Genomic DNA, 15,396 nt, shown 5'->3' with positions numbered 1-15,396 from the left:
CCATATCCAGTCATTTCATTAATGTTCTCACTGGTATTAGAGTCCCTTGTCTTGTTAACCTATCATATCAGTTCTCAGGTCTCTAACATCCCTATCTCACTTGCTTTTCTGGTTTTGCTCGTGGGTGTAGAGGAAGTTCCACAATGGTGTCTACCATAAATTCATGTTGGTAATTATTGTTCTTCTTTTTGATGATTCAATAGTATATTCACCATAACATCTATTCTGCAGATCCTCTTCTAGATTTAAGTTTCCAGTGCTACTTTATCATATCCCCTAATTTTAGAAAATGGCCTTGCATCTTCCTTTCAAGACTGTTACCTCTGTGTTACATCACTGTCATTTCTTTCTGCCTTACAAGTTCTCTTTCTCTTCCGTTACCTTCTTACCCTTCTCACTTTCTCACGGGTGGTGTTCTTCCTTTCTAGACCTACACCTTTCATCTGTATTGTAAAACCATTCTATCCCATACCATACTTGACCTTAGCAATTACATGTTTAATTTTAACACCTCAAAATAACTACCTTTTCACTAATTTATTTCATCTCTACTTTCAAACAAGCATAGGTCTCCCTTTATAGGGAGAGGAGCAGAACAAAAATAAAAAACAGTTCACTTGATCTCTTCTTCCTTTATTTTTAGAATGCTCTTCCTCCTCCCTCTAAATCCTAGCTATTTCAAGGTGTATCTCAGATCCTCCCTTTTCTGTGAACTTCTAAACTGTGGTAATCTTCCCCTCTTTTGCAGTCCTATTTCATACAATTTACTTGGTAAATAACCAAGTACTGCTCTTTTTTGGTGGGTGGGTGGGCAGGGTAACTTTATTTTGATGTACCATCAAACTTACAGAAATGTTATGAGTATAAGGAACTCCCTTATACCATTTATTCAGATTCATCAATTGCTTTACATTTTGCCCCATTTGTTTTTATCATTGTCTCTACATGTTTATGGAGACAAAATTATATTCAAATGTCAGTATATTTTCTCAACTATTTGAGAGTTTGTGTGTCAGAATTTATTTTCTCTAGGATAATTCCCCTTCTAGAATTATTCGTTTAGGCTTATATATTATAATAGTTAACTTGTTTGATGATAATTTTGGTAGTTTTAGAAAATGTGGCACTTCAACTTTTTGAAACAAGTTGTGCTTATTCCTTTGAATATTAGAGTATGAATCACAGCAACTTGAATGGACCCAGAGAAGTTTGTCACCATTGTACAAATAAGAATGATTTTCTTTTTCACAGTCCTGGAAGATACTGCTCTTTGGTGCAATAAACTTAACATGTACTGGCTTCCTGCTAATGTGGTGCAGTTCCACTAATAGTATAGGTATGTCACTATTCTTATTTTTAGGAGTTAATTATTTCACTTTTATTGTTCTCATAATAAATAAAGGTATGTCTTCCTTTACATAGAATATATTATTCTGAACTATAACTCAAAAGATTTAAATGAGAAAATCTATTCCAAAAGTACCTTGTAAACTATAAAATTTGGTTCAGTTGTTAGGCATTATCTAAAATGAGCTTTTTTTAAAAAAAAATTTAAATCTATTTGAAAAACTAAGATTTCTTTTTATTTTTTAATTGAGGTATTGATTTACATTATTATATTAGTTTCAGGTATACAGCATAGTGATTCAGTATTTTTATAGATTATACTCCACTAAAAATTATTGCAAAATAATGGCTATAATTCCCTGTGCTGTACAATTGATCCTTGTTGCTTATCTATTTTATACATAGTGGTTTGTATATCTTAATCTCTTACCCTTATCTTGCCCCTTTCCCACTGGTAACCACTAGTTTGTTTTCTATACCTGTGAGTCTGTTTTATAAATAGTGCTGCTGTGAACATTGGGGTGCATGTATCTTTTTTGTGAGATTTCCTTTTAATGTGAGAGATTAGTTCTTCAATTTATGTAGTGTATAAATAAAATTTTATGATTTATTGAGTTTTCCTTGAAAAGGGAAATCTAATATTTTTCTTGTGTCATGACTCTTATGTTTTTATTTACCATTATTTTCATCCTGCTATTTTAAAAATACATTTAAAATAGTACTCCGATGACAGAAGGAGGCAAAAAATTGATCTCAGGGCTTTTGAGCATATACTGCTTCATTTTTTCCTGATGGAGAAATCAGGTTCTAAAGTAAGCTTTTGTATTAACCAACTTTGGCTACATGTATTAGTCAAATTTACTAGATAATTGCCAACATATGAGATTAATCAGTGACTCATGTTTTCCGGTGATGGATGTCCCTGTTATGAACAGTTTTGGTGATTTGCTGTATTTCCTAACAATGGATTCAGTAACATTTTAATCAGTCTTTTTGTTGTTTTGCAGCTTTAACTGCCTATACTTACCTGACCATTTTTGATCTTTTTAGGTAAGTTTTAAAAACGCTCCTTAATGTTTTTACTTCCTTCCTTCCTTCCTTACCTATTTACTTACTTATTTATTTATGGCTGTGTTGGGTCTTCATTGCTATGCGCGGGCTTTCTCTAGTTGTGTCAAGTGGGAGCTACTCTTCATTGCGGTGCGCGGGCTTCTCACTGCGGTGGCTTCTCTTGTTGCAGAGCACCGGCTCTAGGCGTGAGGGCTTCAGTAGTTGTGGCATGCGGGCTTAGTTGCTCCATGGTTTGTGGGATCCTCACAGACCAGGGATCGAACCTGTGTCCCCTGCATTGGCAGGCAGATTCTTAACCATTGCGCCACCAGGGAAGTCCCCTCCTTAGTGTTGTGTTGTTTTTTTTTTTTAATTAATTAATTTATTTATTTTTAGCTGCACTGGGTCTTCGTTGCTGTGTGCGGTCTTTCTCTAGTTGCGGCGAGCAGGGGCTATTCTTTGTTGTAGTGTGTGGGCTCTCATTGCAGTGGCTTTTCTTGTTGCAGAGCACAGGCTCTAGGCGCACAGGCTTCAGTAGTTGTGGAATGCAGGCTCAGTAGTTGTAGCTTGCGGGCTCTAGTGGGCTTTAGAGCGCAGGCTCAGTAGTTGTGGCACATGGGCATAGTTGCTCCGTGGCATGTGGGATCTTCCTGGACCAGGGCTCAAACCCGTGTCCCCTGCATTGGCAGGCAGATTCTTAACCACTGTGGTACCAGCGAAGACCCTTCTTAATGTTTTGAAGCTAATAAGGAATTTGTTATCAACTATATATACTTCATTTGAAAAACAGAAAAGAGACCTCCAGAATGCTTCCCCAGTGTTTTACTCCTGACCTTGATTGGTGGTTAAATGGGTGTTTTTTTTCTATTTGTTAAAATGTACATATGTGCTTTATGCACATTTCTGTGTAAATGTCCTATTTTGAATAAAACGATAAAATTAAACTAAAAAAAAGGTTTGTTGCACTGAATTTATGAAGTTTTCTTTACTTAAAGGAAAGTTATCTGTGAAATAAGTAAAATTATCAACATGGACCATATGTACAAATAATAATTAGAAGATATGCTGGAAGAAAATACCCCATTTATATAGCAACAGATAAGATAATACCCAGACTTTAGGTCAGGTGCCTACCTGTAGATGAGTCAGCTGTGACCAGGGAGCAGGAACACATAAGAACATACTAGTTCCCACTGTAACCATGTGGGTGTGAAAAGAAATGAGGGATGTTAATAACTGCAAAGTATATATGTAATTGTGAGCTAGAGAGACGACCTATTGGCTCCTGCTTTGGGGACCTTTCATATTTCCAAATAAAGGTTGCAGAATGCTTAGACCATATGTCTCCAAGATCCGTGCCATAGAAGTATGTTATAGGGATGTCTTTTTCATCAGTCACATAACTAAATCTTCTTGATTGGTCTAAAGCAGATAGTTATTACCTGAATTTCACACTGTAGTAAGTTGTTTTAGAGTGAATCTCCACTAAGAAAGTAACCATAACTTTATCCCATCCAGAATGTTGTCAAGGTGTTATTAATATTTAGTTTAACTTTTAACAGAGATTAAATAAAGTTTATTAAAGTTAAAATGTATTGTATATGCCTAGAATCAAGTAAATTGCACTTATTATTACTGTGTCATTTTTTGCAGGCTCAGTTATGGAAACCATTTAGGGCGGATAACTTTCTGAGTAGAGAAACTATGGGTTTAGGTTCTATTAGTTCTATTATTAGTGTCTTTATGGTATATCATAACTTCTTTCAGTTTCTCCCCATGTTAAAACTCACATTAGGGTGCTTATTGTGATTAGATTATAAATTATTAGAATAACTTGTTGTTAGTTTAGTCTGCAAACACTATTAACTTTTAGCAATTTAGTTATTCTGAAAGCTAAATTTCTTTCTGTAAGTCCTCTAGTTCTAGTTCTAATGCTAAACTTATTTTCCTTTTTACTTAGTTTAATGACATGTTTAATAAGTTACTGGGTAATGATGAGGAAACCTAGCCCTGCCTATTCATTTGGGTAAGTTCAAATTATTTTATTTTCTGCTAACTTATCGCTATTAAAGTAGTAGTTATACCAGGCAGTAAAGAGCTAGCTAGAGTACTTGTAGAAAATAAATGCTGCCTGTTTAGTGGAATAGTGATCAGATAGTGAAAGTAGATAAAAAAACATCTTCCAAGAGGATTCTAGATAAGGAACATGAATGTTTAAATTTAAATCATATTAAAGTAAAATGTTCACATTAGTTTTTTTCTATTTTATAAAACAAATCTTACATAAATTGTTCATTTTAAGTTCTTTAATATTTTGGTAATCTCTTATTCCAGTTAGAGAAAGTACAAAGGATTTTCATGTATGTATCTTCTAGATGTTAAAGTAAGTGGGATATAGTTTAACATTAATGCAGCGGTAGAGATGTATTTTTATCTTAAGACTGTATTTGTGACAGCAATGAACTGACAGATTTTGAGATTTCTGTTTCTATAGTTTAGAAATTACTAAAAGTTAGAAAATAATCTTTTATATCAGAGGATTTTTTAAAATATGTTAGAAAAAATGAGTTCTTTTCAGATTCAAGGAAACAACTTGAAAGAAGAATTTAACTTTGGTGAAGAAACTCTTGGACAAAACTTACCTTTCTTCTCCACCATACCATTTATTGGGATTATATTCTTTTGAACAAAATCAGGTTTTACTTAAATAATGGGACAAAGTAAACATGAAATTTTAGTGCAAAATGAAGATATTTATAAGTGTCACTGAAATTTGATAGAGTTGGATTGATATGATAATCATTTGTAAAGGCTTTTGGTTGTAAGTGACAGAAATCCATCTCAAACTAGTTTGGGGGAAAAATGTTAATTTACATAACCAAAGTGTGGGAAGACTGAGGTAAACTGGTATAGGGACTAGAACACTCAGGACATTGTCTTTCTCTTACCTCAAAAGGCCTGCTTTTCTCTGCATGTCAGTTTCAGTTTCTCAGACCACTTTTCTCCACTATCCTGGAATGATAACTTGTAGCAAAACTTTGAACCTTCTCACCTTCATCCTTGAGACGAAAGGATTCCCCAGCTCTAGAAAATAGTGAGAAAGAACTATTGGTTGGTCCACCTTGGTATAGATGTTAGTCTTTAGATCAGCTCCTGTGGCCAGGAGACAAGGTCACATAAGGACAAGACAGCTCCCATTTTGGCCTAGTTGCTTAGAGTGAATAGGAAAAGAGGGAGCAATCAAATATAATTGCAGTCAGTCACATAGCTTGAAGTATCATCTATATTTAATAATTCCAAAATTCAGTTCTCCAGCACTGAGATTTATCTCATGTCATGTTACCTTCGTGCCAGGTTCACATGGATGTCTAATTCATGTCTTAAATTCAAGCTAGGATTCTTGTTTTCTTCCCCCCAAATCTGTTCCTCTGCAGTTTTTCACATCTTAGCAAATACACCACCACTCAGTTGCTCAAGTAAAATCATTGATTATTCTCTCATCACCCACATTTATCCATGAGCAGGTTATGTCAAGATAACTTACGAACACATCCAGAATCTGTCCTTGCCCCCGTTTCTATCTCCACTACTACCATCCTAACCAAACTACCTTCATTTCTTGCCTTAACCAATGTCTTGCATCCTAACTGGTCCCCATGGTTCTGCTTTTACCCCCCTTCAGTCCATTCTCCATATAGAAACCAGTGTTTTTTTGGGATTTTTCTTCAGTGTTTTTTTTCTTTTTAAGCCTAAATCATGCTATCATTCTACTTCTTAAAACCATCCAGTTGTTTCCTGTCATACTTAGAATAAAATCCTGACCCCTTTCCTCGTTTACAAAGACCTTATATGATTTAGACCGAGCCTACTTCTTTTCAAGTTACCACTCTCATGCCGTCTATACCACACTGTCTTTCTTTCCGTAGTTTGAACACATCTTATTCCTGCTTTAGGGTCTTTATACAAACTATTCTATCTCCTGGAAATGCTCTTCACTTGATTCTTACGAGATTAGCCCCGTTTTGTTATTCCAATCTTAATGTCACTAAATGCTAATGTCATTAAGTGACTGGGCCCAATCTAAAATGGATTCTAAAATAGATCACCTAGTTAGCTTCTTGTCACATCAGACTGCTATAATTCTCTGTATAGAACTTATAAATTAATTTTTCAAAATTTATTTATTTTATTTTTGGCCGTGTTGGGTCTTCGTTGCTGTGCGCGGGTCTTCTTTAGTTGCGGTGAGTGGGAGCTACTCTTCGTTGCGGTGCGTGGGCTTCTCATTGCGGTGGCTTCTCTTGTCGTGGAGCACGGGCTCTAGGCACACGGGCTTCAGTAGTTGTGGCCTTGCGGGCTGTAGAGCACAGGCTCAGTAGTTGTGGAGTACGGGCTTAGTTGCTCTGCAGCATGTGGGATCTTCCTGCACCAGGGCTCAAACCCGTGTCCCCTGCATTGGCAGGCGGATTCTTAACCACTGTGCCACCAGGGAAGCGCAATTAATTGTTTTGTTTTTTTTTGTCTTCCCCTTTAAAATATAAATTTCTTGGTAGCAGGGACTGTAGCTTGTTCTGTCTTATATCCTTGTGCAGTTTGATGAATTTTAACGAATAAATATACTTGTATAACTACTATCTAGATAATGATATAAAGCATTAGAAGTTCTCCCAAAGCCTCCTTTAATGACTTAATGTTAAGTCAGAGTCAAACCCTGAGAAAAGTAACCAGTATTCTGATTGCTGTCATTGCAGATTCTTGTTGCCTGTTTTTGAAGTCATATAAATGGGATACAATATATATATCATCATATAGCAGTAGTTCATTCTTGTTCATTGCTCTAATATTCCATTATGTGAATATATCAAAATTTGTTTATATGTTCAGCTATTGAAAGGAATTTAGATTTTTTTTTTTTAAATTTTTTTTTTGCAGCACACGGGCCTCTCACTGTTGTGGCCTCTCCCGTTGCGGAGCACAGGCTCTGGACGCTCAGGCCCAGCGGCCATGGCTCATGGGCCCAGCCGCTCCGCGGCATGTGGGATCTTCCCGGACCGGGGCACGAACCCGTGTCCCCTGCATCAGCAGGCGGACTCCCAACCACTGCGCCACCAGGGAAGCCCTAGTTAATTTTTAGCTTTTAGGTATTATAAATAAAACTACTTATGAACATTCTTGTACATTTCTTTTGGTATACATGTGTGCTCATTTACGTTGGGCATATGTCTTTGAAATTACTCAGTCATAGGATTTGCATATATTCATCATTAGAAGATAGGATAATACCAAACAGTTTTCCAGCGTGGTTTTACCAATTTAACATTTCCACTGACAGTATATGAGAGTTCTAGTTGCTTCATGTCCTTACCAACTGTTGGTATTGCCTTTTTTTTTAAAGCCATTCTAGGTGTGCAGTGGCATCTCATTGAGGCTTAAGTTATTTTCCTGATGAGTATTTGAGCACTTTTTCTTACGTTTATTAACCATTCAGATTACCCCTTTTGTGAAATGCTTGCTGAAGTGTTTTATCCATTTTTAGATTGGGTTGTCTGTTTTTTCTTATTGATCTATATAGGAGTTCTTTATACATAAATATATTCTCTCACTCCTATTTCTCTTTCATTCTCTTAAAGTTATCTTCTGATGAGTGAAAAGTTTTTAATTTCAATGATAAATTCAATTTATCAGTCTTTTCCTTTATGGTTAATACTTTTTGTGTACTTGTCAAGAAATCTTGGCCAGAATAAAGATATTCTACCCTGTTATTAGTTAGAAGTTTTACCGTTTGACCTTTCACATTTAGGCTTACAATCAAACTAGAATTGATTTTGGGTTTTTTTTAGGACTTTTTTTTTTTTTTTTTTTTTTTTTGCGGTACGCGGGCCTCTCACTATTGTGGCCTCTCCCATTGCGGAGCACAGGCTCTGGACTCGCAGGCTCAGCAGCCATGGCTCACGGGCCCAGCCGCTCTGCGGCACTTGGGATCTTCCCGGACTGGGACACGAACCTGTGTCCCCTGCATCAGCAGGTGGACTCTCAACCACTGCGCCACCAGGGAAGCCCTAGGATTTTTTTTTATTAATTCATTTTATTTATTTTTGGCTGTGTTGGGTCTTTGTCGCTGCGCACGGGCTTTCTCTAGTTGCAGCAAGCGGGGGCTACTCTTCGTTGCAGTGCACAGGCTTCTTATTGCGGTGGCTTCTCCTGTTGCGGGGCACAGGCTCCAGGCACGCAGGCTTCAGTAGTTGTGGTGAAAGGGCTCAGTAGTTGTGGCTCACGGGCTCTAGAGCGCAGGCTCAGTAGTTATGGTGTTCGGGCTTGGTTGTCCCGTGGTATGCGGGATCTTCCCGGACCAGGGCTCAAACCTGTGTCTCCTGCATTCGCAGGCGGATTCTTAACCACTGCGCCACCAGGGAAGACCTGGAATTGATTTTTGTGTATGGGTTGAGGTAAAGGTCAAGGCACATTTGCTTCTATATAGACATTCAGTTTGATAAAACACTATTTATTGAAAAAAATTATTCTTTATTGCTTTTATGTGCTACTTTTTTATTAATCAAGTGACTGTGTATGTGTTTGTTTCTGGATTCTCTTTTCTATTTGGTATATTTGTCTATCCTTGAATTAGTTCCATAGTGTGTCAATTACTGTTGTTTTGAAATCTTGGTTATCTGGTAGTGTAAATCTTCCAGCTTTGTTCTTTTTCAGATTGTCTTTGCTTTCCTACACCATTTGCATTTCAATACACACTTTAGTATCAACTTATCAGTTACCACAAATAATGTTGCTACATTTACATACCGTTTTTTTCATACTCTCCTATAACCCACTTTTTTTCATTTCCATCCTTCCAAGACAGTAAATACATTTCTTTTATATTTGTAATAATGTGTAATGGTATGTTGTTGATTCCAACATTTTTCTATTATAAATAACAATGTGATGAATGTCCTTTATTATTTTATTATCTCCTGAATATTCTGAATTCTGTACCACCTAGAATTAAATCAACTCATTTGAGGGAAAAAACAACTAATGTGATGAACATCGTTAATTATTTTATTATCGTTTCTGAAGATAATTATTTCCTTGAGAAATTTTAAGCATATATACTTACAGGTGTTGAATGCCATTAAACTATGTGCAGTGGGAGAAACTAAGATAAATAAGACAACAGCCCTTGGCCTCCAGCTGATAGCTTAGGGATTATAAGACATATTCAGTTAACTGTAATTGTGTGTAGATAGGAGAGGCAGTGTAGTAGTGGTTAAAATCATGAACTCTAGAGCCAGAGTGTCTGAGTTTGAAAACCTGACTCCTTCACTTGCAAGCCGTATGACTCTAAACAGTTACTTTTCCTCTTTGGGGTTCAGGTTCCTTATCTCTTTTTTAAAAAAAAAAAGTGGATAAACTAACCCTCATAAGGATTTAGATGACGTAATATGTTAAACACTTCGACCAGTGTCTGACACAAGATGGGTCAATTAAGTGCTGTTATTATAATAATGGTTATTTCTAGAAAATAAAAGCCCTAAGGAGTATATGTTGTACAAATAGGCACTCTTTTTAAAATCTGTGATGTTCATTGTTTATTGTCATTCTAGAAATTGTAGTCCTTTTTAACAGCGTTTGGATTATAGTAGGCACATGTATAGTGAGTGAATGAATGTGTTCTCGAGATACTAGTTTGCGAATTGAAAGAATTAGGCTGATTTGATTAATTTTCCAATTTCAGATTTGAAAGATTAGAAGTCCTGGCTGTATTTGCGTCCACAGTCTTGGCACAATTGGGAGCTCTCTTTATATTAAAAGAAAGGTACATTTGTATACAATGTTACTGTCACTGCAAATTCTACCTATGCCACCTTTGGGAATATGAAAGAATCCAGTGAGACACGTCGGGTTGGAAGGGTACAAATAAAATGAGCAGTGCTGGAGTTTTGATAGTACAATTTCTTCATGTTTCAGACTTTTCTCCCTTCCTTTCACCCTTCTTTTATTACCTTCTTTGATGCTACTAAATTTAGTCATAGGTGTGAATGAAAGGAAAGGATTCACACAGACATGTTTTAATGCTTAGTACAAACCCATTGAAACAGGTTTGGTAGAGAAAGATTGAATTACACCTTGAGGATAATTTGTGGGTCTGCTTGTCTCATCACTACTAATAATCAACAGTTGGTTATCATATTTAAAAAGTTTTGTGAATTTATTAATTATATATTTAATAAAGTCTTATAATTTTATAATTTGTAGGACTTATTTAATACATTATTTCCTTCTTTTAGTGCAGAACGCTTTTTGGAGCAGCCTGAGATACACACGTGAGATTCTGCTTTTGACATAACATATAATTTACTATTGCGTTTGATTCCCAGTTATTAATTGATATGTTATTAAATAGTGGTTACTTTGGCCAATATCAGAGTTCAGAGTGTGGTAATATATATTTCATTGATATTTCACAAGCAAAATCCCCAAATCCCAAGACTCCCTCTTTTCACCCTTAACTGTTCCCAAGCCCTTAAATTTTTATACTGAACAGGAAGGCCTTTCTGCCCTGATTTTGGGTCCCTCGGTATTTCTAGGCCCAGGTCAATATCCTAAGCCAGCCCCATCTGGTCTTCTGTAATTTAAGATTGGATCCTCCAAGTCTTTTAGTAGCAGCTGTAGAAAAGATGGAATTGCTATTATTTACAACATAGTGGCCAACTATGTGGACTTTACCTATTCTGATCAGTTTAATTCAGGACAGTCTGACCCGGCCAGTGGACTGTAAACCAAATACCATTAGCATTTCTAAAAATTTATAACAGCAATTACCTGTAAGAAGATACTGTTAATGCTAAGAGTCTTTTTTTTTTTTTTTTTGTCCTGTGTAAGGTGGAGCAACAGTAGACAGGACATTGGTCATGGGGCTAGAACCAAGTTCAGATTCTGGCTCTGCAAATACTAAACCATTGAAGCAGACCAGTCTGCCTTCCCATCTCTTAGTCTCTCTACATGCTGAAATTACGTATTGACATTACCAAGAAAAAAATAATCATGAGTGTTGTTTTTTTCAGGGGAAGATTATTAGTTGGTACTTTTGTGGCTCTTTCTTTCAACCTGTTCACAATGCTTTCTATTCGGAATAAACCTTTTGCTTATGTCTCTGAAGGTATGTTTTTATTTACCATTAATAAAAAACCAATTAACCTCTCATAAAAACAGGTCTTTTGTTTGTTTCGTTAATTCATAGATCAATGAGAAAGTATATCCTGAAGAGAAGAGAGGACTACCCCAAAGGTTCTAAAGTCTTTCTCTGAGCAAAAAATTATGAAACGGAATCTAATTATTACAAGCTTTAAAATAACATATTACTTAAAAACAGGCAAAACTGACTTATGTATTAAATTACATGCAGTAAAAAATTACATTTACCAAATAACATGAATGAGATTTTACATGTATAACCTACCTAAGAAAAGTTTATTGCAAGTATTTTTTTTTTTTTATTGCAAGCATTTTAGAAGCATCAGTGTACATAGACTAGTTGCTATGCTCATTGCAAATAATTGTATTTTGTTAATTAGATAAGTTCCCAGGAACTTCTCTTGGGCAATGGTGGGTAGGCATATATTTGAAAGTAGCAAAACTTTATTCCTTTTGATATATTCTTTTATTTTCAAGTCTTTAAAAATTCAGATAGACTTTTCACTCCAGTGGTCTAAATTATTGGCATTTTTCAATAATTTCAGTGTTTTGGAATCCCACTAACCTACAAAGGGTTAACCACTGATGGATGGAGAAGTGAGGTAAAAACAAAAGTGGGCTGTGTACACAGACCCACACACCTGTACTTTGAAGCAAAAATAGGTGAGGGTCTTTTTAGATATCACTGACTTGAATACCAAGATAACCAAGGGAAGAAAGCTTTCTGAAATACCCATTCAGGTTTAAACAACTTCCTGAGTGTTACAAAGTATGAGTTGTATTTGTATGAATTAGAGTTTAAGAATTACTGCATGAACTAGAACATTAAATAATGATATTTGTGATGACCAGAATTTTTTAGAAAAAACTTTATTAGAATAGTATAATGCTCATTCTAGAAATTCTAAGAAGGTACAGAGGTTTAGAAACTGTATCTCTCTGTGAAGATCAGAAAGATACAAGAAGGAAACAGTATTGATAATCTCATGACCCAGAGATAACATCTGTTAACATTTCTATTTTGTTCCTTTAATTTTTTTTCTATGCACATGTATATATTTTTTTACATATTTAGAATTGTATCAATTAACAATTTTATGTTTAGCTTTTTTCAGTTAACATTATGTCTTGAGTATTGCCTGTCATTAAATACTCTTTGAAAAAATGATTTTTGAAGGCTTGCATAATATTTTGTCATGAATATTTTTAAACAGTCTATTGTTATATAGAATAATATATAAATAACCTTTTACAAATAATGCTGTAACCACCCTTTTTTGTTTGTTTTTTTGTTTGCGGTACGCGGGCCTCTCACTGTTGTGGCCTCTCCCGTTGCGGAGCACAGGCTCTGGACGCGCAGGCTCAGCGGCCATGGCTCACGAGCCTAGCCGCTCCGCGGCATGTGGGATCTTCCCGGACCGGGGCACGAACCCGTGTCCCCTGCATTGGCAGGCGGACTCTCAACCACTGTGCCACCAGGGCAGCGCCACCAGGGCAGCCCCACCCTTTTTTGTACCAAATTTCTTGTATGCATTTCCACTTCTTCTTCCCAAAGAAGAAATTATAAATGGGTTAAAAACACACTATTTTGGGCTTCCCTGGTGGCGCAGTGGTTGAGAGTCCGCCTGCCGATGCAGGGGACACGGGTTCGTGCCCTGGTCCGGCAAGATCCCACATGCCGCGGAGCGGCTAGGCCCGTGAGCCATGGCCGCTGAGCCTGCGCGTCCAGAGCCTGTGCTCTGCAACGGGAGAGGCCACAACAGTGAGAGGCCCGCGTACAGCAAAAAAAAAAACAAAAAACTATTTTTTTGTCTTTGATGTATATTGCCAAATTTATTTCTAGAAAGATCATCTAGTTTGTATTTTTTATTAGCTGGAAATGAAAGTTCACAGAAGCATCAAAATTTATTATACAACATTAGTTGAAATTTAAGTGGAAAATAATATTGAGCACTTTCTATCTGCCAGGCACTGTGATAAACGCTTTACATAGAACCCGTTTAATTCTTCCTATAACGATAGGTAAATCATTTTATTGATATTATCCCCATTTTACACTGAGGCCCTGAGAGATTGTCACTTGTCTCAGGCTACACATCTAGTTAAGGGCAGAGCTGGGGTTGAAGCCAGGTATTCTGGCATCAGAGTCTGCTCTTAAACTGCTGTACCAGGCTACTTTTTATATGGCTTGCCGATCTTTTTTACATCATGGTACACATTAAAAAATGAGAATTTCTGTAGCACCATGGGATAAATGTAAGAGGATGCTTGAGCCTGAAGGCTACTTGTCCAGGGACAGTAACTGACAGGCGTCTGCATGTAGCCAGATTCCCACCTGGCCTTTCTGAGAGCTGAGCGAGTTAGTAATCCGTGTACTTGCAACCCATTCTCAGCACACTGGTTAGGAAGCTTCGCTTTACACTATAATAAGCCTTTAAAACTTCAAATTAATAGTAGCAATGAAATACGTTAAGTTCACTTATTCCTTCAGGTCAGCTGTATATTGCAGTTGAAACTGCTTTTCATTTAGTATCCTAAAGGCATAAAAGAGAAAAAAGTTCTAGATTTGAGGAATAACGTGATCTTTTGTAATGTTATACAGTCATGACCGAACTTATTTTTTAAATTTAAGAATCAAGTATTTCTGGTAATGGTTTATTCTATACACATAATTTAAATATTTTCTTTTTAAAGCTGCTAGTACGAGTTGGCTTCAAGAGCATGTTGCAGATCTTAGTCGAAGGTAAGATGTTATGGGATTTCATGATATACATAACGTTAAAGGAATGCCCAAGAAATGCATCTGTCTCAGCATTATTATTGCTGAGGTTACTACGTGAATCTCACAGATGAGATTCTTATTCTCCCTTTACTTTTTCTTACTTTTTAATTGGTGATAGATAAGAGACCTTTACGAGTGAGAGTTTTGTTCCCAAATTCTCTTTGCTTTCTTTAAAAGATATACTAAAATACAAGTCATCTTTTATATGACTTTCATCAGTATTACGTAAGTTCTACTAATGAATACTCTTTTTATTTGTTTTTTCATAGCTTGTGTGGAATTATTCCAGGACTTAGCAGTATCTTCCTTCCCCGAATGAATCCATTTGTTTTGATTGATCTTGCTGGAGCATTTGCTCTTTGTATTACTTATATGCTAATTGAAATTAAGTAAGTATTTTTTATTGCTATCAAGTGTGTTTTGATTCCTGGGGCATCAGTAGGATGGCTAGGGATTAAGCTTATAGCATGTTTGCTTGTGACCTGTGCAACTTTGGTCAAGTCTTGTCCTCAAGTGTCTTCATCTGAAAAATTATGGGGGTTGGATTCAATAAGAAATTTTCACCACAGTCTATAATGCAGGCTGGAAAACTGTTTAAATTCCTTACTGCTGACCTGATGAGTGAGACTGAGAAGAGAGTAAAAGAGAGATGAATCACAGCGACTGTTGCTGAGTGAGGGAAGACAGGAAGTAGATGTGAATCAACTTTAAGAAAAGCAAGTCTATTAGGAAAGAGACTTTAGCAGCCTTAAGCTTAATTTTATGACGTGATTCGGTGACTCCCTGCCATTTTGCATACTCTCCTAGCATATCACATACAATCATGTTTTTATTTACTACCTCTATGTGATTCCTACATTTTTATTTCTAGCCCAGATCTCTACTGAATTCTGAAAAGCATATCTTCTGTTCATGTCCACCTCAACTGAACCTATTTCCCCCCATCCCCAAAACTGCTTTTTCTTGTACTTTGTGTCTCAGTGAATGCTACTACAGTCTATTCCTTTGCATTCTGCTTTTAAATTGTG

The 15,396-nt window shown here is 36.4% G+C and overlaps 1 protein-coding gene across 8 annotated transcripts in view; it reads left to right on the top strand.

Annotated features, from left to right (window-relative positions):
* Nucleotides 1–15,396, top strand: part of SLC30A6 (solute carrier family 30 member 6) — a 51,930-nt gene that overhangs the window by 8,599 nt on the left and 27,935 nt on the right. For 5 of the 8 annotated variants that reach the window (XR_007471025.1, XR_007471024.1, XR_007471023.1 and 2 more), the window contains exons 3-10: nucleotides 1,252–1,336; nucleotides 2,355–2,397; nucleotides 4,358–4,423; nucleotides 10,127–10,207; nucleotides 10,680–10,715; nucleotides 11,457–11,551; nucleotides 14,281–14,329; nucleotides 14,638–14,757. Coding sequence is in view for 5 of the 8 variants with exons in the window: in XM_004268196.3 (XP_004268244.1) it covers nucleotides 1,252–1,336; nucleotides 2,355–2,397; nucleotides 4,358–4,423; nucleotides 10,127–10,207; nucleotides 10,680–10,715; nucleotides 11,457–11,551; nucleotides 14,281–14,329; nucleotides 14,638–14,757 (575 nt within the window). In the remaining 3 variants the exon portion in view is untranslated. Of the gene's footprint in view, nucleotides 1–1,171; nucleotides 1,337–2,354; nucleotides 2,398–4,357; nucleotides 4,424–10,126; nucleotides 10,208–10,679; nucleotides 10,716–11,456; nucleotides 11,552–11,578; nucleotides 12,250–14,280; nucleotides 14,330–14,637; nucleotides 14,758–15,396 lie in introns of those variants that run through there. The other 3 variants (XM_033425243.2, XM_033425244.2, XM_033425245.2) reach the window with 3 other exon arrangements.

Source organism: Orcinus orca, chromosome 13 (genome assembly GCF_937001465.1).
Source record: "Orcinus orca chromosome 13, mOrcOrc1.1, whole genome shotgun sequence".
Lineage (NCBI taxonomy): Eukaryota > Metazoa > Chordata > Mammalia > Artiodactyla > Delphinidae > Orcinus > Orcinus orca.
The sequence above is the reverse complement of the archived record's forward strand: the minus strand, read 5'-3'. Positions and strand labels throughout refer to the sequence as shown.